This window comes from Giraffa tippelskirchi, chromosome 4, assembly GCF_054371585.1.
Source record: "Giraffa tippelskirchi isolate mGirTip1 chromosome 4, T2T-mGirTip1v1.2.pri, whole genome shotgun sequence".
NCBI classification, from domain to species: domain Eukaryota; kingdom Metazoa; phylum Chordata; class Mammalia; order Artiodactyla; family Giraffidae; genus Giraffa; species Giraffa tippelskirchi.
The window spans coordinates 128,485,374-128,510,447 of record NC_137278.1 but is presented as its reverse complement, the minus strand read 5'-3'; the positions used below and the strand labels follow the sequence as shown (position 1 = coordinate 128,510,447).

General features: G+C 58.0%; 1 protein-coding gene across 6 annotated transcripts; it reads right to left on the bottom strand.

Annotated features, from left to right (window-relative positions):
* Positions 1-996: 996 nt before the first annotated feature.
* On the bottom strand, positions 997-21,709 carry RARG (retinoic acid receptor gamma). Of its 6 annotated transcripts, XM_081596118.1 has the most exons (10): positions 21,471-21,709; positions 20,631-20,697; positions 17,118-17,449; positions 5,918-6,066; positions 5,565-5,706; positions 4,739-4,899; positions 4,355-4,531; positions 3,774-3,978; positions 2,982-3,140; positions 997-2,288 (listed from the first exon to the last, which is right to left on the bottom strand). In XM_081596118.1, the coding sequence occupies exons 3-10, from the start codon at positions 17,299-17,301 to the stop codon at positions 2,089-2,091; spliced, it is 1,377 nt and encodes a 458-aa protein (XP_081452244.1). In that variant the 5' UTR covers positions 17,302-17,449; positions 20,631-20,697; positions 21,471-21,709; the 3' UTR covers positions 997-2,088. The 6 variants fall into 6 exon arrangements, with proteins under 6 accessions (XP_081452244.1, XP_081452243.1, XP_081452245.1 ...); XM_081596117.1 differs by lacking the exon at positions 20,631-20,697; XM_081596119.1 differs by lacking the exons at positions 20,631-20,697; positions 21,471-21,709 and adding an exon at positions 19,094-19,318.
* Between the last annotated feature and the right edge of the window lie 3,365 nt (positions 21,710-25,074).

Sequence of the window (25,074 nt, the reverse complement as noted above, 5' to 3'; positions counted from 1 at the left end):
GGTGTTCAGTGAACATCAAGTGGGTGGCAGGGGTGTAGCTGCCAGAGGAGCAACTGGGGAGAAGGGGGTCCTCCTCTGGGTGGGCTTCAGCCAGCCTCTGGCTCTCAGACCTCTTGCCCTTCCCCCACAACCAGGGTTGCCACAGAAATGACCCCTCCTTCCCTACAGGCCCTGTGGTTTCCTCTAGAGCTTCTTTCACTTTCTTCTTCTGCTTTTCCCCCTCTTCTCTCTTCCCCTGCTCCCACATCCTCAACCTCTCTCCCCCATATGCACAGGTCCTCGGTAAAGACAGCCAAGCACAGGTAGGCAAGGCGCTATCCCAGGGAAGAAGGGAGGGGTGGGTGTTGACGGGGAGTCACAGGGGTCCAGGGAGAGTCTAGGGGCACAATGGCAGAGGTCAAAGGCAGTGGGGCTGAGGTTGGGGTGCTGCAGGGGCTAGGGCATGCAGGGGCAAGGAGAGGAATTAGGACAAAAGGTAAGAGTGGGGTTGTGGAGGGCAAGCAGGGCCATGGAGAGAAGGGTGGGCTCAGAAAGGGTAGACGGATTGACTCAGAAGGTGATCCTGGGGTCACAGTGCAGGTGGCTCATGGGGTGAGGGGTTGGCGTAAAACAGACACACTGTAACTGAGATGTACACCGTGCTTCTTTTCTTCTGGGGCCAGGGACCCTCCTGAGAACCAAATGAAACGGCAACGACCCCCTCCCCAGAGAAGGGCAGATGTGCACAGTCTACAGAACTGGGGGTGGGGACAGCTTAAAGACCTCTGAGGCCCAGCACCTTCCTGGAGGTTCACAAAGTCCAATCTAAGCACCCACACCTGGTGAACATGGGAGGGCCCTTGTGGACTCCCTTTGGGTCCCCCTCCCACCATGCCCACCCAGTGCATTTCATCCTATTTCCCAGTTGCCCTAAGAAGCCTGCATGATCCACCCTCCCCATCCAGTCCCTCTCCAGGTCACCTGGTTGCTTCCCCCACCCCAGGGAGCCACATCCCATGAGTTTCCATCACTTTATTTTGCAAAAATAGAAAACTCAGCAATATGCGATACAGCGGGGCTGGGGTGGGGGTGGAGGAGAAATGTAAACAGAGGGGAGGGGACAGCACCCGGACCCCCCAGAGAAAAAGGGGAGCCAGTGGGAATCTTATTTGGCAGCTAAATACAAACTGGGGATTGGAGGAAGGGCGGGGTCACAGGGGCCCTGGGCTCCCCCTCCCAAGTCCCCTGGAGGAAGGGGTCAATTCCAGGGTGTAAACAAAAGCTAATAAATAAATAGAGGCTTCCTCTGGGTCAGGGCGGGATCAGCTAAGCAGTGCCCACCCCACCTCTCCCTGGGCCAAGCTGCTCTGGGGGGTCAAGGGGGAAGGCACTAGGGGGAGAGGGATCCCCTGGCCCCTCTGTAGTGTAGGAGGGTCCCTGCCCCATGGCTGAGATGAGGGGCAGGGAGGCCCAAGGCACGTGACAGGGATGGGGGAGGGGCTTGTAACGGAGGCCCGAGTGAAGAGGTGCGGAGCAATCCACATCTGTCCCTTTCACCCTCTGCACCCCCCCAACAGAAATGCAGGGCCCGGGCTGCCCCACTCTGACCTGGCATGAGGACGGGGCACAGCGGGCAGTATGCACCCAGCAGGTGCCTCACGCAGCATTAGGCACCAAGGACAGGGGCAAGAAGGTGGGCTCAGCCCTCCCCCTACGGCCCCCTTTTTGGTCTCTAGTGTTCCTGTTTGCTCCCAGAGGCCTAAGCACCCAGCAGAGGAAGGGGCTGTGGAATGAAGGGTCTTCCTCCTACCCTGGGGACCCTGGACCCTGGTGTCTGAGGGGCAGTGCTAAGATTTCAGAGTCCAAACCCAGGCTCACCCCTCTGCCCTCTCTCCTGGAGGGAACAGGGCAGGCCCCCAGGACTAGAGAGGGAGCCGGTTAGAGCAAGATGGGGATGAACACAGAGGCACCCCTGGAAACTTTGGCAAAAACAAGGAGCTCACTGGAAGGGGTGGGGAGAGGGCAGAGCAGGTCCTCCCCCAGTCACTGGCGGTGTCTGGGAGATGGTCAGTCTGCTGCCTGGAGCCCCAACCCCCAAGGCAGGGGAAGTCAGGGACCCTGGTCAGGACGGGGGCTGCGGCCCCCTCTGCCCTGGCCCCCGGGAACCTCATCCTCGCTGGAAGCCTTGGGGTGAGGGCCAGGCTGCGAGGAGTCGTCCTCAAACATTTCGGGGTTCTCCAGCATTTCTCGGATCAGGGGAGGCATTGGGCCTGGAATCTCCATCTTCAGGGTAATGGCCCTTTCTGCTCCTGCAGTGGAGGAACAAGAAGATTCAGGGGGGCTGAGGTACAGCCCCTACGGCGGCCTCCCTAACTCTGCTTTACTGCCCTCTGGGGGCTCCCAGCACAGGCCTGTTACCTCTGTCTGCCTCTTTCTCACCCTCTTTCTACTCTAAAGCTCCTAGGGACCACTCCTCTGCCTGGAGACTCTGCCTGTCTTCTCTGCCAAGCCCACTGCCCACCCTTCCTTTCAGGCTGTCTCCTCCAAGATCATACAGTGCCCACCTTCCAGCCACACACCCTGGACCCCCTCTGTAAGCCCATAGCTTGCCAGCTGTTCTTAGGGCTGTTCTTAATAACATTTTATCACTAGGACTAACATTTATCAAACACTGTCTGCCAGGCATCCTCCTGAACCAACACTGTCCAATCAACCTTCCTGTGATGATGGAAACATCTCCTCTGTCCAGGGCAGGAGGCATTGAACTTTATAACTCAGCACAGTTGTAAGCCTGTTGTGTGTTAACTTGTTTCATCCTCACAAACAGAAAAACAAGGTACCAAAAGGAAAGGTATTTTGCACCAAGTGTTCCCACTAGCATGTAGCAGAGCGAGGATGCGAGTGCAGGCTACCTGATTCTAACCCACTCTGCTCTTGTCTCTGCCTGACCTGGGAGACCAGCAGCTCCAAGAAGACAGAGGGGAGGCTCGCTCCCGACTAACCCTTGGTGCTGATGCCCCGGAGGTCAGTGATCTTCATGAGCATCCTGGGGAACATATAGGGCTGACTGGGTCGCCGGCGCCGGGCATAGAGCCTCAGGGCTTCGAGCAGCGGTTCCTGCAGCTTGTCTACTTTCTCAGGCTCCTCCAGGTCCATGCGGTCTGTGGGGACAAGCACAGGTGAGTGAGAGAGATGCGGAAGACAGTGACGAGTGGCTGATCCCAAGGATCCCTGCCCTATGGCCCTCCAGGCCCCAAACCCTGACCATGAGCCCCACTCAAGCCATCTCCCCTGCTCCAATCCCTATTCCTTCCCGCTCTGGCAAGAGGTTTTCTCTGGTAAATCATTTCTGCCCAGGGCGTCCCTTAGTGGCTCAGTCGGTAAAGAATCTGCCTGCAATGCGGGAGACCTGGAGGGAGACCTGGGTTCGATCCCTGGGTAGGGAAGATCCCTTGGAGGAGGGCATGGCAACCCACTCCAGTATTCTTGCCTGGAGAATCCGCATGGACAGAGGAGCCTGGCGGGCTACAGTCCATAGGGTCGCAAAGAGTCAGACACGACTGAGTGACTAAGCACAGACCTCTATGTCAGCACTAGTACCGGGGGTCTCCTCAGCTCCCTATCCCCCGTCCCAGCTCTCCCCCTCTTCTCGTTGCTTGTTCCAGGCTGCTGGGCAGTCTGTAACTGGAGCTGAGGAGTCTGGGGTAGGACTAAGGTCTCCAGCCAGGCTGGAGATCAGGTGTGGGGTGCAGTGGGAAAGTAATCTGAGTCAGCACCAGGGGGCGCCCCTGCACCTCCGCAGATGAGGCAGATGGCACTGAGCAGGCCTGTCTCTGTGTCGTCCATCTCCAGCGGCAGGAGCTGCCCAGCGAAGGCAAAGACGAGGTCTGTGAGGGGCCCGAAGCCGGCGTTGTGCATCTGAGTCCGGTTCAGGGTCAGCCCATCAGAGAAGGTCATAGTGTCCTGCTCTGGGGTGTACCTTGTGCAGATCCGCAGCATCTGGGGGGGGGGCGGGGAGGGTTAGTGCTGTCTCTGGGAAGGAGCACATAGGGTGGGAGGGAAAAGAGGATGAGGTGCAGGTAGAAAGCGAGGAAGTTAGGTCCTAAAGGAGGGCCACCTAAAGCAGGCAGGAGAAGGAAGGAAGACAGATGGAGGGTCTGAAGTTGGGGGAAGAGAAGAGAAGTCAGAAGGCAGGGCATTCAGAAGTCTAGGATCAGATCTCAGGGGCAAAGATTAAGATAAAAAAGAGCTTGGGTTTCGAGGCTATCTGGGGCAGTCCCAGATTGGAGATAACAAAATCTTTGTGTGGACCAACTCCATGTTCTCGTCTGAGGGTCAGGCTATGATGGAAGACAGGGCCCAGGGTTTATCTTACCAGGATGTCCAGGCAGGCGGCTTTGAGCAGAGTGATCTGGTCAGCAATGCTGAGCCCAGTGAAGCCAGGTAATCGCTTGGCAAACTCCACGATCTTGATGATGCACTTGGTGGCCAGCTCGCTGAACTTGTCCCACAGCCCCAAATCCAGCTGCACCCTGTGGTCTGCACTGGAGTTCTGCAGCAACAGCAGGTTAGAAAACAAACTAAGGGTCGTCCTGGGCTGTCTTCCTTCTGCCAAAACCCCTGGCTCTCCCTTCTGCATCCAGATGCCCTCATTGTTATCAGCACCAGCAGCACCAGACCAAGGCCTCCAACACCATCCCTATCCATTCTCCAAAGTCAGCAGTCCCCTGCCCTCACCGGGGCCCTGCCCACTCCTCACCGTGGTGTACTTGCCCAGCTGGCAGAGCGAGGGGAAGGTTTCCTGATGGGCCTTGCTGACCTTGGTGATGAGCTCTTCTAACTGAGGGCTCAGCTCATAGCTGTCAAGCGACCCTTCTTCCTTCACCTCTTTCTTCTTCTTGTTGCGATCATTCCTTACGGCTTGGGGGTAGAGGCAGATCAGGAGAGGGTCAGGACCCTCAGAATCTCCCTCCCGTATCCCCTCTCACGCTAACTCAATACACTCAAGAGCACCCATTCCCTGGGACCCTAGGGCAGTGCCTCGGGTTCCCAGTCTCTTACACGAGCTCCCATTACCAGGCTGGCTCTCCCCAGCCCCACCCAGGGCCTGCAGCCCCTGCTCCCTCTCCAGGCCATTCGGCTCCATCCTGCCCTTCCTGTCACCCTGCAGGAGCTGGGGAGGGGGGGCAGGATATGCAGGCGGCAGGATATCCACTTATAGCCTTGGCAGCACAATGGCGCAGGGGAGGGGGGGCACCCCAGATCCACCTCAGGCTGAGTGCTGGGAGCAGGGGAGGAGACTGGCAAGCCCCCCAACTTGCCCATGAAACAAGGAATGTGCAATGGTAACCCCCATTCCCTCATTCAGAGGAAGGGTTAAGCTCTGAGAAGGGGGAATGGGAAGGGGTGGGGTCTCCTGGGTGAATGGAACTAATCAAATAGGACTGGCCCAGGAGGAGGCAGCACTCCAGGGCGGCTGGAGGCTGATCACAGAGGTCAGGGAAGTGGGGGCAGCCAGTGGGAAGAGTGTGGCAGCCACAGGCTAGGACAGGAGTGCTCCTGCCCAGGCAAGCCTAAGGGCCTACCTTCCTTGGACATGCCAACTTCAAAGCATTTCTGTAGCCGGCAGTACTGGCAACGATTCCGGGTCACCTTGTTGATGATACAGTTTTTGTCACGGTGACATGTGTACACCATGTTCTTCTGGATGCTGCGACGGAAGAAGCCCTGGGGTTGGGGGTAAGGGAGGAGGGTCAGTGAAGCAGGATGCTGGGAGTACCAGCCTCTCACAGGCCTTGCAGGTGGTCCCAGGCTCAACCACATCTGTGCAAAGCAGCCAGCCCCTCCCACCCCAGAGGGATACCCACCCACACACAGTCTCTGATCTCACTCAATCAACTCTGGATGCCCAACACACCCACATCCACCCCATACACACCTTGCAGCCTTCACAAGAGCTGACCCCATAGTGGTAGCCAGAGGACTTGTCATTGCACACGAAGCACGGCTTGTAGACCCGGGGAGGTGGAGGGGGCGAGGGCGAGCTTGGCACCATCTCCTCTGAGCTAGTGCTCTGTGTCTCCACCGCTGGGGAGAAGCAGTGATGTGAGGGTCAGGGGAGAAGCCCCCTCAGATCTCTAGGCATCCTCATCAGATACACACCCCACATTCCCACTTCTTCCTCTGGCTCAGCGATGACACCATTGCCACCACACTGATTTAAAGTCCCAACAACCCATATACAGCCCCAGAGTAAACACTTCCAGAAACCCTCAAATGACTACTATTACCTCCCAACCTGGCCATCTCCCCCTATAATAATGTCCTATACAACTGCTCAATTCTCCAAATTCTGGGTCCAGGCCATTTCGGAAGTTAAATTCTCTGGGCCTCAGTTTGCTCAGCTACAAAGTGGGTGTGTAAAGGGGTATCGGCCTGTGGTTCTGAACTCTCTAGTCACTCCCTCTCACTTTGGGTCCCTGTCAGAAGACTCCCTCCTACCCTTCTGCTCAAGAGGCCACAGATCTGGGGGTGAAGAGGCAATTCCAGGCCACCTGTGGCTAGCACCTGGCTAAATCACCTGCTAGGAGACTCAGAAGGTAGAAGAGAGCCTCATCTTCTCTCAAGCAGCACAGGGTGGACAGTCCTGCATCTTTTCCCCCCTCAAGGTGTATGTGCGCGTGCACTCTCAGGTCATGTCCGACTCTTTGCACTCTCAGGTCATGTCCGACTCTTTGCACCCCCATGGACTGTAGCATGCCAGGCTCCTCTGTCCATGGAATTTTCCAGGCAAGAATACTGAATGGGGTTGCCATTTCCTTCTCCAGTCCCCCCTCAAACCATCCCCCAAATAACCACCAATGTCCTTTTCCCTAGAAACCGCTGCGACGGTGGAACAAATGGGACGCAGGGATTGGGAAAGTAGGTTAGGGCACATGCAAAAGCCTTATTTTACACCTGAAGAAATGGAGGCCTATGGAGGGATGGGGCCAGCCCAGCGCCACATTGCCAGCTATGGGGGTGGGACAGGCGTGGGGGTAGTAGGGAGTGGGGGGGAGCGGAAGATCTCAGGTCTAGATCTAACTGACCAGGCTAGGAGTGAGAGAAGTTAGGAAAGGGAGACAGGTATTTGCTCAGATTCTCAGGTCTAGAAGTTGTTGGGGGTGTAGCAAACCAGAAGTCAGGTGACAGTGGGTAACCGGGGTTGATAGGGGAGGGGAGTACCTCTGGACCATCTCTGAGCTATGTCTTCACTCCTAAACCTCCCCTGCAAAAGCCACACACTGCTCAAAAAAGATCTCAGCCCATGCCACGCAGAGAGTTTGTGGGGAGGACACCCTCTGTTTAGGAGGCTGCTGAGTAAACCTCTTTTGAGTGTGTGGTTGGTCTTCAGAGGGTGAAAAAAAAAAAAAATCTTTTAATTATTCAACCTGTAGGACCAGTTGCCCAAACCTGGAAGGCCTAAGTTAATGCAAGAAAACCCTAAAACCCTCCCTAACAAGTGTCCCTTGCTTGCACCCACCTCACGAACACCTTCTTCCTTCCAACCTGCTGTAGCCCATCTGGTCAGAAGTCCACCCAGGCTGCCAGAAGGACAGAAAGGCCTGGGATGCCAGGATGCTGGGGTTCCGGACTAGCTCCACCCTCCCCACAGGAGGGAAGCCCTCTCCGCCCCCCAACACACACAGACACTCAATTAGCATAAGAATCCAGCTAGAGTGAGATTCCCCAAAGAAAAAGGAGAGCGAGGAGTGGAGGATAGGAGGGTGCCTGGAGCCTATTCAGAACCGGGCAGGAGATGGGAGGGGGGCTAGTGCTGAGAGATGGGGGGTGGGCTGGAATGCCTTTCTTTCAGGATGGTCCCGGTGTCTGAGGGCACATGTGCTGCCCACAGGCCGGTGCGTGGGGTGGTGCTTACCCGCACTGACGCCCTCCCTGCCCGCAGAGCGCTGCCTCATTTCCTCTCTTGCGAAAGGGCCTGGGTGCGGTCAGACTGGCATGGGCCCGTGCCAGCCAATCACGAGAGTGGGGGTGGCAGGGAGACAGGCCAGGGGCAGCTTTTCTCGTACTCATGGTACTGTGGTCCCTTCTCGGTACCCCTCTGACACACCCTCACCCTTGAACCCTAAAGTGCAGCTCAGTGGCTCTGGTCAATCTGGAGCGAAGGGCACAGGAAGGCTAAGTGGGTCAGCTCTGCTCAGATTCCTTTCTCAGCCCTGGGCAGAGACCCCACCATGATGATGCCTGGTCGGGCTAAGCAGGGGCCCCTGCTGCGGAGGAGGGGGTGGGCTCTGGGTTTTTCTCCTTTTAAAGCCCAAATTGCTGAAATTGAGGAAATTCCTGGCCAGGCTGAGCGGAGCTTCAAACAAACTCTTTATAACCGGCTGTAAACACTCCCAGCTGCGAGGCCCAGGGCTGAGAAGCCCGGACTCACAATCTGACGACACACACCTCCTTGGAGACACTCTCACACATCAACAACACACAGGGCACAAAAGCAGGCACATTACCAACCAGCTCCTATACCCCAACGGGGACCCTGCCACAGAGGCACATGTACTCCAGCCACACTGTGGAGGTGGATGCACAAGGTAGATACACAACATCCAGCATTTGCTTCACAGTTGCAAGCAAGAAGCTCTGCCACCAGACAGACACCCATGGCCTGCCAACGCAGCACCAGAATACTGGAGCTGCCAAGCACTCGCAGACACACCAAAGAACTTCTTTCGTTCCCTAGTCTAGACACATAGGTCTAAACTACTTTCTCTCTGCAAGTGTGTGGAGCAGGCCCGAAGCCCCGCCAAGACCCTAGAAGCCAGAACTGTTGGTCCAAACTGACTTGCCAGCCAAGTCCCATGGGCTTCTCTGGGCCTGAAAAAAACCAAGTCGTTGCCCAGTCCCCGCAAAAACCCTTCCTGGGAGATTCTTTCCATCTCAGTATACTTCCCAACATACCCCAAATCCCCATCTTGTCCGACTATGAGCGGAAAGTTAAGAATTCACAAGGATTTGGTTTGGTGCAAGGCACTAGTTCATGTTTTCCCCGCCCTTTAAATGCTACACTTTTCTTTCTTGCCCCACCCCACCCCACAGTTCGGTCTCCTATTTGCCACCTCCCTCTTCCAGTCTCCCAGTTGTTAAATCTGAGCAGCTCTGCCCTGCAACCAAAAGACCCAAAAAAAAAAAAGCGATCTCGTAAACAGCGCTGCCGTGTGCCAAGGAGCGAGGCGCGTTGGCGGGGGCTCAGTGACCCCGCGCGCACACTCCCCGGGCGCCCGCCTCCCGCCCCTTCCCAGAGTGCCCCCCAGTCCCGCATCCCCGGGCTGGAGCGCCGTCCCAGCCCCGGGGAAATTCGGGGGTGTTCCAGGCTCCCCTCCCAGCTCCTCCCCACCCCCCCACCAACCCCCCCACCCCCGCCCGGCACTTCGGCCCGGGCTTCAAAGCCGCCTCTCATCTGGACTTCATTTTTACTGCCTCTCAGTCCCCGGCTTTTTATTACCGCTCTGGAAAGGGGTTCCAGGGCCCCAGGCCTGGCATCTCCCATTTCACAGAGAGGGAAAGATGTGTATTGGGGACCCAGGAGTCCTGCTTCCCCAGCCGGTGTTACCTCCAGGCCCCTCCTCACCATACACAAACTTTGCTTGAAACTTTTCCCTTCCTACTGAAGTTGTGGGCTGGAGCCATAGGAAAAAGTGCACACAACCCTATACACATTTCCTAACATTTCTTTTCTCAGTGGGGGAGGGGGGCGCCAGAACCCAATCTGGCCGCCTTAGTGTGCACAACCCCTTCCACCCCGCACACAGCACACCCAGAGGATGCACGCTCCAACACAGCCCTTTCCAAAACCGCCCCCGCAGCCACGCAGGGCACACACCCTCCCGGCCTCACACCACAAACAATTCCACACGGGGCCAGCCATGCGGACCTGCCAAAGCAGGCGGAGGGTGATGCTGCGTGGAGAGACCCCTGCACCCACACTCGCACCGCCTAAGCTAGGCGCTGCACACACAAGGGATGCCCACGCTCCGCAAACGATATATATATTTTTTACACTCGCAACTTCCCACATGGACTTTACAAACGCCACCCATGGTCCTGGGTGCCATAGCCCTCCGGGGCCACGAACCTGCCGACACAAACTACCAACGCACCTCGGCCTCTCCCTATCTCCGGGAACCCTGGAGGGGCATCAACCACAGATCCTAGCTATACACCCACCATCGAAACCACACACACACTCCAAACACTACTGCCCACACCCAAAGGAGTCGCTGAGGCCCCCACTTTTAAAGGGCCAGTACTTCTCTTTCCTACACACCCGACCCTCACATGGAAACGGTCAGAATGCCCCCTTGCACCCCGGGTCCACCTTTTACACATGGAGAGAGAGAGCCGCTGCCTGTCCTGCACCCCACACCCCACCCCCAGGCTCGGGTACCTACACTGCAGACTGGCGGGTTGCGGCCAGGCAAAAGACTCGAGTCCGGCGAAACAGGAGCTGCCGGCGGCTCTGCGCAGCAAGCCAGCCCCGGGTCCGCCTGCCCCGTACAGCCGTCGCGGACCCGGGACAAATGTTTCCATGCAGTCGTACATCGCGACCCGGCTTGGAGGGAAGCTGGGTGCTGGGAACACCGAGAACCCGCGGCCGATTCCCCCTCCTCCCCCGGCGGCGCCCCGCTCCTGGAGGGGGGGAGGGGGAGGGGGAGGGCTAGCGTAGGGCGCCGGGCTGCATGGGGGGTAAGGGGTGGGCGGGGAAGAGGGGGATCCCCAGCAGGGGAAAGGACTGGGCGGGGCGCAAAGCCGGGGCTGCCGCTCCAGCCGCGGTCTAGCTCACTCTGGGCGCCTCGGCAGCTAGCACTGGGGAGACCTTTTGTAAAAGCGAAGCCCAGAGGGGTGGGGGGTGGGGCTTGGAGAGCTAAGGGGGCCGGGCACCAAGATGAGCAGAGCTGGGAGTGGAGCGCACACACACACACATACACACACACACACTCGCACCGCCGCGCGCTTGCTTGCTTAGACACACATCCGTGCATGCATTTATCTTGGCAGGCACCACGCATTTGCAAATATGCAATAGTGCACATGCATGTCTGCACGCGCATAAAATCAGAGGTGTACACACACGTTTTTGCAGACACACCTGGCTCGGGAGAATGCTTGCAAGGATTTTCTCTCTACAGCCGGGAGGCTTTGCAAGCTTTTGCACTCAGGCGCGTGCCCCGATCGGGGATGGGGGAAGGAGTGGAGGAACCAAGCACACGCATTTCCTTTCGAGTTTCCCCCTTCCCCCAACAGTCCTTTTTTTTACACAAGTCTATACAGGCAGGGGTGTCACGGAGGACTGGGGAGAGGGGAACATGGAGGTCCCCTGAGCGCGGCAGTTCTCCAGAGCCCAGGGACCTGCACTACCTCCACCCCCTCATTCCCAGGCCTGGCTCCTCCCTCTCCCTCCGCGCGCGCGCCGCAGGGCCGAACAGTACATTCCTGCGGCTGGGCGCGCGCAGCCTGCTCCTTCCTTCCCGTCCTCCCCACCCCCGGTCCGAGGGCCGGAGCGCGCTCCCGCCGTGAACTCTCCGGGAACCCCCCTCGGGGCGGGTGGCCGGGCGCGCTCACCTCCCCCTGACCCGGCCCCGCCCCACCCCGCCCAGGCCTTAGCCAGCGCCGCCGCGGAGTCCCCCTCGCCCCTCCTGCGCAGCCGGAGTCTACCCCTCCTAGCCCGAGCGGTCCTCCCTCCGCCGTGGCCCGGGCCGCCTCCCTCCGAGTCCCGCAAGGCCCATCCCGGGGCTGACATCCCCGGAGCGCCTCCACTGCCTCTCCCAGCGCCCCTTCCTCGAAACTGGCATCACTTGTAGGGCGCAAGACTGCTCCCACCATGCCGTCTGCGTCTCAGACCCCACTGCCCTCCTGAGTGCCAACTCCCCTCCCCCAGAGTGCCAATCGCCCCCAAGTGCCCAGTGCCCCTCTCGGCAATAACTGCGAGTCCTGGTCGGTAACTGTTCTCCAAGCCATTCGATACCCCCACCAATGGCAAACTGCCCCTTCTCCCCTTTAGTGCCACACTTGGTGCCCTTCGGATCTCCTAGGGCCGCCCCACTCCTTCCTCGCGGGCCCCTTCCGGGCACTGAGCGCCCTCGCCCGGCGAAGAAGGGGGTGAGGGGGCGGGGGTTTGGCCACGTCAAGAGTTTGCCCTCGTCGGGCCGGGCCGACTCGGGGACCCTGGCCCCGGGACAGCGCCAGCGGCGGCGACTCCCGGAAACCGCCCCCTCCTCCGCGCCCCGCCCGCCGCCCGGCCGCCCGGCGGGCCGGCCCAGCCGGCTCTGTCAGCGCCGCTCGCACGGGGAGCGCCGGGGGAGCAGGAGCGGCGCCCGGCCCGGCCCATTCCCCCGCCCGGCGGCGGTGGCTGGGCCAGGGCGGGGCGCGCTTTTCTAAGAATCTGTTGTACCGGGTGGGGGGCGCACTGGGGTACCGCTGGAGTGGGGCGCCAGTTTGGAAGAATAAAGAGCAGGAAGGGGTGCCAGAGTAGGCGAGGGAAGGGAAGGCAGGCGCGGAGGAGGGGCTGGGGTGGCTGCCGGGGACTGAAGGGGGCTGGGCTGGGAAGGAGGGCCTGGTTGGCGGATGGGGGGGTCTGGGGTGGCAGGGCCGACTGGGGGGCTGGAAGCAGGGATGAAGACGGAATGCATTGGTCTTTTCCAATCCAGCCTGCCTGAGCTCCCAGTTCTTGCCCTCCACCCCAAATACACCATCTCTGGATCCAGCCATTCCCCACGAAGAGAAAAAACGGGTGACAGATTTCTGATTCAGAACCTGGCCAGTGGCAAAAACATCAATTAAGTGCAAAATGAGGAGTACCCCCAAAACAAGGGGGGAAAAGCCCTGATTAGTCAACTCCAGGCTGTCAGTCCCCCCCACCCCACCCTTCCCCCTCAGAAATCTGAAAGGTCCCAATTAAGTCAGGCCTGCCTGGTTGGTAATTAGAACCAGAAGTGGCCAGGCCTGTCACAGGGAGGGGGGTTGGGAGTGGGGCACAGGAGGTGTGGGGGGAGGGCTCCGAGAAGTTATGAGTCCTCAATAGCCCCCCTTTCTAGTCACCAGATGCACCCCACTCCTCATCACCCCATCTGTGTGTCTTTCCCAGGCATTGCAGGGAGAGGGGGCCTTAGAAGGGACTAGACAATACGGTGTCAGGGCCACCCTAACCCCCAACCCCAACCCCCATTCTAGACAGTCTTAGCCTTGAGGAGAAGGTAAAAGGATGGGGGAATCTAGTGCCCCCTCTTTTCCCCAAAGTCCCCCCAGCCCTTATTGCAGCAATTAGACCCATTAGCCTTCTAGCATTTCATGGGAACCAGATGTTCTCCACCAGCCTGGTGGGAGTATAAGGGGGGGCTGCTGCCTGACTCACCCCCTTCCCTATGATCCCCGCCACCAAAGCGCACCCCTCCCAGCTGGAGCCCCACAAAGCATGGTCCCAGAGGCAAGGAAGAGCGTACCCCCTCCCCCACTAATGAAGCCATTCACACTGAGCCTGGCATGGTCACCCCTCAGAGCCCCGACCACCCTGGCAAGGATGCATTTGGCCATCAAGGGGCTGTGGGGGGGAGGGACAGCTAGCTCCTTCTGCATCTCTCCTTTGCTCCCCTCCTGCCACCTTCTGGAAGGGGCTTGAGGATAACTGGCTCTGAAATCCTCATGCTAAATTCTCCTTTTCTTCCAAAACCTTCCCTCAAAAAACTGAAAAGAGGGCATTTCAAAGCAGAGAAGGCCCCACCCCAAGGGTAAGTCCTAACTTAGGAGTCCCACCTGAAGGGCAATGAATGGGAGGGGTCTCCGGAGGTGGGGGCAGCAGTGGAGCCGAGGGATAGGGAGGTGTGAATGAGGACCGGGGCCCAAAGCAGGGCGGTAAGGAGCGCTGGGCAGGATGGGGGCTGGGACCGGGTAGGGGGCCAGGAGAGGGGGGTGCAGCCTGGGCCCCAGCGGCGGCGGCTTGCCCAGCTCCCCCCGCTAGAGAGGTTTCCTGTTGCAATCAAAGCCCCGTTTGTGTCGGCCTGGAGCTGGAGCTTGAGCCTGAGCAGGAGAGACCAGGAGGGGAGGGGAAGGAGGCAGCGGCTGGGGTTTTTTCCTGGAGGAGGCCTCGCTGCCGCCTGCTCACCACCAGGCCTGCCCGCTTGACAAGGCCCCTGGCCTCTCCCGGAGTCTGGGTTCTCTCTGTGTCTGCGCCTTCCAGCCTGTATATTTCCCTCTCATCTTGTTTAGATCTCTGAGTCTCTCTTTTTCAGTTTCTTTTAAGTAGAACTCTTTTTCTTCCTGTGCCAGCCTGTCCTCAGTTTCTCCATGTGACTTGGTATGGTGCAGCCTGGGCTTTGTGACCCAGAGACACTGTCACCAAGTTCAGAGGACAAGCAGCGCTAGGTTGTCAGGACACCAGCTATCTTCTAAAGAGGGGGAGGCGGGCAGAGCAGGCCTTCCCTTCCCTTCCATCACACTCTGTTCCCTGCAGTCTTGATAAAACATAGACCACACCAGTGGTCATAACACTGAGATACACAGGGACACAGACACCAGGGTTTCATGTGTATGAGTGAGCAAGCACACTCAAACCTTCGCACATGTATACACACACACACACCCCTCCACTTTTCCACACACGCAGGCCTGTGCTTGCCTTGGCAGCACATGTTCCCTTCCCCTCCCCTCCTCCAACAGGCGGTTCTGAGATGCCTTACCCACTCAGGGCAGCACCCCAAGAGATGAAACAAGACTGCCCTTCTCAACATTAATGTCTCCAAGGTGCTGGGGACCCAGCAGTTGGATCCAAGAGCCAGCCCCAGGGTGAAGCTCCAGAGTCCTTCACAGACCACCCTCCCTCCCACAGACCAGCAACAGAGGCTGAGGAAAGAGACTCAGCCACCAGGTGAGCATGGCTTTGACTTAGGCCTCCAGTCCCCTTCCATTAGATGGCCCAGTCACAAAGGGAAGGGAAGTGAGATTACACTTTGCCCTTCAGCCACTGCTGCCCCTCTGTGGGAGGTCTCTCAGACTCTCCCAGCTGCCTCCCTTTCCTCCACCACTAGGTGCTTCGAGCCCCACTCCCAGGTAGCTGTCTGGACCCAGGCCTTCCCCTCCTCCCCTCCCCACCGCCACCTCTCTGCCCAGGCCTGTCCCCCTTGCCAGCCACACCCTCCCCAGCTACCAGCCCAGGCTCTGGCTTCTCCCTTGGATTGCTTCTTTCAGCCCCCCTCCTTCAGGGCAGCATTTGGGGATGGAGCTTAGTCTGACCCCTTCCCCTGCCTTGACCTCACTTTGAACCCTGACCTTGCTCTCCATGTGTCCAGGGCATAGGGGCACATGGAGAACTTTGCTGGGGGCTGGCTCCTGGCTCTCCACACTCTCGCCGACACCATTCTGTCTCCTCTGCCTTCTACCCCCACTCCCTTAGTTGCCTCAGAAACTTGGGAAAATCAAGTCCCAAGGGACTGAGTTGTACTGCTCTTTGCAAGAGGGGCATTCATGTGGGAGGGTGGTTCCCTCCCACCTCCAAGACCCTGGGACAGATTCATGGGGTGCAAATGAGGTAGGGGAAGCCCAGCTGAGGTTTACAATAAGGGGGGCTTTGTGCTCTCTCCTTCACCTGCATGCCACCCAAATAACCCCTGTTGGACTACAGACAGGCCACCAGCAGGCCTCACCAAACCCCAGACACACCGTCAGCAGCCCATGAAATACCACCTCACTCCTCACACTGACTCTTTGTTGCAACCCTGGAATTCTGTGTATGAGCAGCGTCTCAGGGCCACACTGTGCATACAACTGCATATGGCTTTACACACACACACACACACACACACACACACACACACACACACACACACTTGCCTTCTCTAGGTGAGCTTGCTCTTTCCAGCAGAGCTGCCAGCCCCAGTCCTGTTTAATCACCCCTTCGCACACACACACACACATACACATACAACCCTCCAAGTGCCAGCTCCTGAACACAGGCCCCTTCTCTCCACCTCTCTCTCTCTGAGCTTGTGGAGCTATAAAGGATGTATCTTTATCTTTTGGTCTTTTCTTCTCCCTCTCTGTTTCTCTCTCTGGAGCTGCCCCTCTCTCTATCACCTCCCCTCCTTTCCAGGTGGGAACTTCTCTACACCGGCTCCCATGCTGACCCTGTATCACACGGAGCCAGCATCCTAGCCCTCCAGCTCCTGGGCACCCATGCCTGAAATGACCCCAGCGAGGAGGATTCACTACCAAGAGGAAGGAAAGGGGACCCAGAGGGAAGAGGAGAGGCCTCGGCTTGCTACTGTCAGCTTCACCCAAAGAGGGCAGGCCTGAGGGACAAGCAGGGATCTGCACAGCATGTGGGCACCGGGCCAGACCAGAGAGAGAGAGAGGGAGAGAGAGAGAGGAGTCCACAGCCCACATGGCTGGAGGAGAGGATGCTGATGGGACCCCCCCCTCCACTTCCCCGGATTACTTATGAGACAAGAGCTACCTTCCTTGCGGCTATTTCCACCCTTCCCAGAAGCAAGGGGCTTCCCTGGTGGCTCTGCTGGTAAAGAATCTGCCTGCATTCCATGGGGTCACAAAGAGTCGGACATGGACACTGAGCGACTTTCACTTAACCAGAAGCAAGAGGGAAGTTTCCTGACCCCAGACATCTCTGGGTACCTGGCACTAGATTCCATTCCTCTTTTTTGCAGCCTCCCCCTAATTCAGGACAATTTCACCTCTTGATCCAAGAGTCAGCAGATTGTCCTCCCAGGCTCCTCCACTTCACAGCCTGACTCCCCATACCCCCCACTGCAGGCAGGCAGCAGCCTCAGACTTCCCCAGACCCACCCTTGGCTGCCCATACAAAGAGGTTCTCCCTGCTAGCTGATTCACTCAGGAGGCAATTGCAGAGTCCCAAATTTTAGGCTTGCCACTTTCCTATCCTAGCTGTACAGGAGAACTCTCATTCGCAAAGATGTTCATTTGCTCATATCCAAACCCCCTCATGGCTACTCCTTTAGATCAAAGCCATAAGCCTGCCTGCCTTCCTAACAGGGACACCAGTTTTCTCGCTCATCCACCCACTAATGCCCTCCTGTTTCCACTTGCCCTCATCCCCCACAATCCCTGAGACTCACACAGAGAGGCCATCTCCTTGGGGAGGTCAGGCTGGCCCAAGCCCCGGAAGCTAGGGCTCAGCATCTCAAAAGGTGGAGACCCCCTGAGTGCCCCTGGGAAGGCGAAGGGGAAGCCAGCCCCTGGGTAGCCAGAGCCAGGACCCAGGGCACCAGGCACAAAGAGTCGCTCCTTATTGGTGGCCATGGCCGCGGCAGTGTGGGAGGCTGAGTCCCCTGGGGTCTGCTGTGGGCGGGGGACTTCTTCAGCCACAGCCCCCGCCCATGCCCACTGCCCTGGCCTGGGAGGCTCCGTGCCCGCCCTGCCTGGCCTGCTCACTGGGTCTCCAAGAGTCCTAAGGAGAAAGAAAGGAAAAGGAGGGATGAGAGAATGATCACTTTGAGGTTCCAAGCCCCATGACCCTCACCCAGCTAGTCTTTTCTCTCCTTGCTGCCACAGTTCATACTGCTCAGGGCACTCAGTGTGGGGACACAGGGTGGGAGCTGATGCAGGCTCAGAGAAACTCTCCCAGAAAGGGTAAACTGAGTTTACAAGGTGACTGATAGCCTCCAGACTCACAGCAGAATGGACTCCTAAGCTAGGTAGTGACCACTGAACACCATCATGGGCTGAACACTTGATTTAACACTCACATCAATCCTGCCAAGTAGGAATTATGATTCCCATTTCACAGATGAGAAAACAGAGGTTAAGGGACTGATTAAAGGTCACATGGCTGTAAATGGTAGAGCCAAGATTCAAACTCTCTACCACTCTGGAGAAAGTGATCATATCTGTTTTAACACTTTTATCAAAAAATGTTACACCTCTCTGGAACACAGATCCTGGAGCCAGACTATCTGAATTGATCCCCACCACTTCCAAGCTGCAAGACCTCTGATGTATTAGCGTTACTTAATCTCTCTGGGCCTCAGTTCCCTCCTTTACCAACTGTGAATAATAAGGCCCACTTCATAAGGTTATTACGAGGATTAAATAATTTACCATATGTAAAGTGTCTAGAATAATATAGGACACATACTAAATGCTTTGTGTACCTCATGTTCTTTTTCCTTGCCCCTTCTCTTCCGCCATACCTCCTTTAATTTGCATTCCTTTCTTTCCATCTTCTTCAGTGCTCCCTCTCCGAGAGTTTCCCCTCCTAGTCTGTCTCTGTCTCCAATTATGCCTCACTTCCTAACCTCTCTTCACATCCACGGAGGTTGATGGAAGCCCCGCTCTATGCCAGGCATGATGCTAGGAAGCTCCTCTCTCTGTCCTCAGTTTACTTTGCTTCTCCATCTCTTCTCTCTCTTCTCTGAGCCCTCCACATATAGGAAGCCCTCTCTGCATCCCCCCTTCCTCTAATATAGCCTGACCCCTGAGCCCAGGGGAGGGCGAGGGGGATGGAGGGAAAGAGGAAGTGGGAATCCTAGGTTAGGCAGGTGGTTCCTCTCCTGATGCTCTGACAAGGGGAAGGTTGGCTTTCCTAGGAGTGCCAGAATCGCCCACCTGTCTCGGGAGTTAGGGACTGGGAAAGGAGAGTCATCTCAGCCTAGGTGCCTCCTCTACCAGCCAGAACCATAATGGACTACATGAAGAAGGTCAGAGAGCAAGGACGGAAGAGAGTGAAACACAGAGTCCTCAGGGTAGGCAGGCCCAGAGGTAGATAATGGGTATTTTACATCTCTTTCCGTCAGTCTTTGCTTCTACGATCAATATCTTTCCATCTTTGTACCTCTGTTTCTTCATTTTTTCCCTTTCTTTTTTATCTCTCCTCTGCCTTGGCTTTCAAGTTCCTGAAGGTAAATTGTCATGGAGGTATCAGGAACTCAGACCCCAAGCCACCAGCCATCACTCAGTCTCAATGCATAAAGCAGCCACTGCCCCTCACTTGGCACCACTCAGATCCCCAGCACCCTGACTCTTCAAACCAGTGTCTCCCCAAGTCCTAAAACCCTGAGCTCTGAGCCCCCAGGGTTCATCTCCTTCACCTTACCCTATTCCCTGCAGTCCTCTTTCCAGGTTAAGCCAGGGTAGAGCCAGGAGTCCAGGCCCCTGAGGCCCCTGGGCCACAGCTTAACAGGCTGGGCCACATTCCAGGTGGATTAACCCCTCCAACGCCAAGGATGAGAAGCTACTAGAGGTCCCCCCATCTTCCCCAGACTGTCTTAGGCTGATAAGTTGGCTGTGTGGTCCAGCACTCTCTGTCTTTGCTTCTCACCTGTGGGTGGGAAACAGAGACCTGAGGGCAGAGCAGGAGAGCTTTGAGGGTCCCAGAGAAGGATGCTCAGACTCCTAGTCCTTATGGAGGAGGGAAGCTGTGAGTGAGTGAAGGACAGCCCAGTTCTCCCGAGAACTTCCTCTTATTTTGCCTCAGAGAAGGAACTTGAGAGTTGAGTGAAGAGAGGAAGGGGAAAGAGATTCATCCCAGTTCTGAACCTTGGTTTCTCTGCCTTGGCTGGGAAGAGAAGGGGAGGGTCCTAAGTCTTTGGTAGAGGAAGGGACCAAGGAATTGAAGACATTGGTACACAGTGTAAAAGGAAATCCTAAAGTAGGAACCCAGAGACCATGGTACTTCAGGGGGACCTGAGGAAGGGACAATGGACTTCTTTCCTCCCAAGATGCCACCTCAGGTGGAGGGGGCTGACCAGGGGAAAGTGGTCCCTTACAAAGCTGCTTCTCTTCAAGTTGAGGTGGAGTTGAGGGGAGGGCATGGATGAAGGGGGCTGCTGGATGGAGGCAGGGGTGTCTCTCTGCTGCCTTGCCCGCTCCAGAGCCTGGAACAAAGCTGCTCTTGTCGGCGGCTCTCCACCCGCTGCCCCCCTCCCCTCTGTATAAACACGACCACCTTTTTCCATGACCCCATCCCCAGCCTGGGCGGAGGACCCAGGCATCCTCTGCTCTGGCCTGGGCCCCCAGCCTGCTCCCCAGGAGGCAAGAGCAGGCCGGGTTTCCCTGGTCTTCTGCCACCCTTGGGGGAGTCCAGACCCTTGAGTCTCCACCTCCCATCCCCGTGTGCCCTCCCTCTACCTCACTGGCCCCAGGGAGGGGCAGTACCCAGGAGGCAGGCAGGCAATGCCAGTGGAATGTGTGTGGGCATCGGAGGGCACGGGTAGGGTGGGGCAGAGGGGGGAACTGGAGGTGCCAGTTGGGTGGCTTTCTGAGCCAGGGGTGGGGGTGTGCCGGGATGGGGGTGTGTGCCCTGTGCTGCCTACTAGGCTCCAAGCATGTGTGTGTGTGAGAGTGTGTGTCTATTTGGGTTACCCAAGCTCCAGGACCCCTCCCACACTGCCTCCTGCCCCCTCCTCTGCCCTCTCTTTTCTCGCCTCAAGGGAATGAGACACTACCTGTGGTCCTCAACCCTAAGTCAGCATCTGAGCAGTGATGGCAAGGGTACAAACCTCAGACTTCGGGACTCATACCATAACTGCCCTAGATGTGGACCCTGAAGGGGCACGACCATCTCAGCTTCTTGCCCCACAGACCCTTCCTCAGGCTACTTGCCCCCCACCCCGCCCCCAGCATTCTCTTACCCTCTGGCCACCTGCAGAGATTCCCTCCTACAGACTGGGTCAGGTCAAGGGAACTGGGCTGTAAGAGCTGGAAACAGGGAGGCAGCGCCAGTAAGGCTCTGGGGCTGGAACTCCTGGGTCCCTGCCCCAGTCTCCCTGCTCTGCCTTTGTTCCATTCAGGCTCCCCTCAAGAATACTCCGGAGGAGCTCCCTACCTTGGCTGGAGGGAGCCAGGACTCACACCCAAGGTTGCAGACATGAGAGAGTGACTCCTGCACTGCGGTTCAAGGCGGTTCAAATTCACTGAGGTTCAGCTATACAGATCCCTATCCTATCCACTTGTCTCTCCAAACTTCCGGACTCAAAGGGACAGAATCATTTGCCTCTGGCCCTTCTGATGTCCAAGTGGTGCCATTCCACTAGGGAAGGAGGAACTTGGATCAGCGTGGACCAAAAATCCTCCCCTCAGATTCCCCAGGGGAAGCCTGAGGGGAGGCGGATGGTGGACTTTCCCCGCAGGAGAGGACCCTATCTCCCCTCACACTCCGGGCACAAAAATAAGGATAGAAGCCCCCTGGCTGAAGACTCTTCTCCCAAAGCTCTCCCAGAATACTCACCTCAATGAAGGGTGAATACAGCCCAGCCCAGCCCAGCCCAGCCTGTCTTCCCCAATCCCTTCCCACCTCAGGGCTGACCCCCAAGTCGGGGCCAGGAAGCCCCCCTCCACCCCTGCGGACAGCCAGACCCGCGCGGGGAGGAACCGAGCCGGCGTGGCTCCCGGCGCCCCCGCCCCCAGCCCACCTCGCCCGAGGAGGACCCGGGCGTCCGCGGTGGCGGAGCCTACTTCCCCGCCTGACTCACCTGGAGGGGGAGGGAGGGGGAAGGGAGGCCGCCGAGCCCCGAGGTCCCGGCGTCGGGCGGTCGCGGGGATGGAGCGTCGCAGTGGCAGGGGCTCGCGGTGATGGGGGGTTCTCGGGGGGCACGGACTCTAGGCTGGGACGGTCCCGGGGCCTCTCGGAGCCCGCCCGCCCACGTGACCGCCCCAAAATATCCGACACATTTTCTCCCAAACCGCACACTGACTCTGCAGGCGGGGACACGGAAAATATTTTCTTTCTTTTTCTCCCTCCCCACCCCCCCACCTCCCTCCCAGCCCGGCTCCCTCCTCCCCCTCCCGCCGTCGCTCCTCCCTCCCCTGCCGCCTGCCCCTGCCCGGCTCCCTCCTCGGTGCCCTGGGGCTGGGGGGCGGGGGGCGGGGGGCGGGGCGGGGCGGGGCGGCCCGGGACGCCTGGGTCTCTGCCCCTCCCATTTGCTGGGCTTCCGTGGCTCCGTCCCCGGGAGGCCGGGCAAGGCTGGCAGAAGAGGTCAGTGTCCTGGGCCCATTATGCCACCCTTTCTCTCTGGCACTGTTCCCCTTCCTGCCATTTGCGGGGGGAACTGGTTGAGTCCTCTGGCCGGGCTGTGGTTCCCGGAGGCCAGTCTCTGTACCTCCTCAGGACAGGCAGTGAGGGCTGTCTCCACGTCCTCCCAGGGGTGGCTTGACCGCGCAGGGATCCGCCAGAGCAGAAGCCACTGTCTTCACCCCGCGCTTAGCCTTCACCTGCGTGTCAAAGTAGACTCTTCTTCCCCATGCCTACCCCAGCCGGTCCTTAGGTCCCAGGAGCAAACTGGTTTAACTAGTGGAGGTTGTAGGGGTTCTAAGGCTTGGGCTTAAAGACCTCCTCCTCTCTCTGCCTTGATTAAGCTGTGGGAGCTAGGGCTCCTGGGTCCCCGGCTGGCTGCCAAGGCCATCCCCACCTTTAGGCTTGGGTCTGGAGGGGAGAGGCTGAGGAGGAGGGCCGGGGAACTGTAGCTGGGGGTGGGAGGAGCCTTGCGCTGAGTGTGAGAGAGAAAGCCCAAGCCGAGGGTGTGTGTCTGCCTTAACTAGCGCCTGCCTGCCTACCGGCCTGGTGGATGCGCCACGAATGTTGTTGACGATAGGGGTGTGTGTGTGTGTGTGTGTGTGTGTGTGTGTGTGTGTGTGTGTGTGTGTGTGTGTGTGTGTGTGTACGTGTACGTGTGTGTGCGCGCACGCGCGCACCCAGTGTGAATGTCAGTGTCTGATGGGGACATTCCTCCAACTTCAACGTGACCACCACAGACTCTCAACCCTAGAGTGGGAACACCCAGGGTGTCAGCATCCATCCTACTGATGACAGAGCCAGAGAAGAGGAGGGAGTGTGAAGTCCAAGCTCTGTGCGCAGAGCCCCAACACTCTTACAGGGACTAGGGTGGGAGTGAGAGAGTGGAGAAGGGCAACAGCAGGAGGGAGGGCTGGGCTGAGCGGGAGATGCACCCAAAGGACCTTCCCAGTAACAGTCCCAAGTAGCCGGCACTGGGGACATTGACTCGGTCGCGTCACATTTTCCGTACTGGAATTACCTTGTCCACACTGCTACCCTGAGGACCAGGTACCCTCCCTCCCAGGAGAGGGAAAGGCCACTTTTGGTAGCCAGAGTCAGATGAAGGGGAGGGGGATGAGGGAGCCTGCTGTGGCTCTCTCGGGAGAACAGGAGATGCTGATGGGGTGCTGACAGGCTCCCCCTTCCACTCTGGGGGTGGGAAGAGCTGGGAATAGATACTCCAGGGTCCCGTCCCCAGGTGGCCTGGCTGCTGTTGACTTTGCTTGGTTACCCTGGGAGCAGCTCTCAGTAGTGTGGGAGGGGCGGGTGTTGGGGAGTTGGACCCATGAGTCCAGGCTGGGGTGGGATGGCACTCAGCCTGTGTGGCAGGGATCCTGCCAGGAGGCTGCGAAGTTAACCCCTCCTGCCCTGGTGATGGTGGCGGCTGGCGGAAGGAGGGCGGGCCCAACTGCGGTTAGTGAATGTGGCCCTGATTCCCCCTCCCCCTCCCAGCACATCTGTACTTGGTTTACAGTGAATGAGTCTCCTGTCCTCATGAACCGGGTGAGGGCACCACTCCCTCTCTGGCCCCTGGCCGGGCATCCTGACACAGAATCAGGCGCCACCCACCCCTGGAACGCTCTCCCTGCTGGGTAGCCCTTTCCCAACTCTTCCCCTTACCCTTCTTAGAGGGGCTCAGGGGCTGGTCCCCCAGAGCTAGAGCTCTGAGACTACGCAGCCAGGACAGCGAATGGGGCCAGGGAAGCTAAGGGGGTGAAGGGAGGGGGCGACAAAACTCTTGGATGGCCTGGAAAGAGGGAGTGGTCTGGAATTCCATCTGTCTCTGCCTTCCTCATTGTCTTGGTTTGTCTGTCTGTCTGCCTGTGTCTTTGTCTCTGGTGGGTGGTGGTCCATCCATCCGTCTTGGAAACTGTGGCTCCGCCTTTCTGGCCTCTGTGATCCCCAGCCAAGGACAGCAGCCAGGGGGCGATGCCCAGGAAGACCCGCCCTGCGCCGGTCCCTCCCCTAGGGATTGCCTCGCCCCCGCTCCTCCCCAGGACCCAGTGAACGACTGGGGTCTGTGGCCTGCAGCGGTCTGGAAGTCAAACCAAACTGGCAGATTGGGGAGCAGAGAAGAGGGGTATTGTGAGGGGTTCAGTTTCTTCTCTCCGTCTTGTGCTGCAGTCTGTGCTCTGTCCAGTGATTCCAGGAGGAAGCTTGAGAAGAGGGCCTCCCACTCTGGAAACTGGCGGAGAGAGCTCCCCTCGTTTCTCCTCTTCGGTCATCCCTAGTTCTAGGCTTTGCTCTGTTTGTGGTTGCTCCACTTGATCACCCTGGCAACTTGAGAAATGATATCTTGGGGGCCCTAGAACCAGGCTTCCTTACATCACAAAAAGGAGAGAAAATGGATCCAAACTTCCAGCCTACCTGCCCTGATTTGCCATGTAGCCCACCCATAATTTTCACCCTTGCCTCCTCCCCAGCAGCATCAGGACACTGAATAGGTAATCTGCCCAAGCCCAGTCTGCTACTGGGTGGACGTCCCACACCACCCTCAGAGGTGGCTGGCAGATGTCTAGGGGTGGGGGTGGGAAGGGGTTTGAAAGGGAGGGGAAAGCTCTGTTACAACCCCCAAGGACATCATTAAAGCACGGAAGTGCCATCGGGGCTTGGAGACCAGGGCACCCAGGGAGAGCATGATGAAAACATGTTTTGTACAACACGTGTCTTTCTCGTCCTCCACTCCCCTCCGACCTCCTCCCCCAGGACTGCTCTGTGCCGAGGCTGGTGCCGGCCTTGCCCTGAGTGCTTCTCAATTCTACCCCTTGAATCAGGCCTATTTTGCTGCTTGCCACTTTGTTGGTTCTCCCAGTGAATGACTTTGTGTGGAGAAGGTCTTACCAGCATCAGAGATGCCCAGATCCCCACAGAATAAGGCCTTGACTTTGCAACACAGGATTTTAGAACTAGCCTAAACAACTCTAGGAATTTCTTCCCTGAGCACGCAGCACCATTCATTAATTCAACAAATCTTTATTATGCACCCACTGTATGCCAAGCAATATGCTAGGCCCTAGGAATCC

Coding starts and splice junctions, on each gene's coding strand:
- RARG (XM_081596118.1), bottom strand. CDS start 17,301: ATGGCCACCAATAAGGAGCGACTCTTTGTGCCTGGTGCCCTGGGTCCT. Junction 4,900..5,564: donor AGTTGGCATGTCCAAGGAAG/GTAGGCCCTTAG, acceptor TCTACCCCCAAG/CCGTAAGGAATGATCGCAAC. Junction 3,979..4,354: donor CCGCCTGCCTGGACATCCTG/GTAAGATAAACC, acceptor CCCCCCCCCCAG/ATGCTGCGGATCTGCACAAG.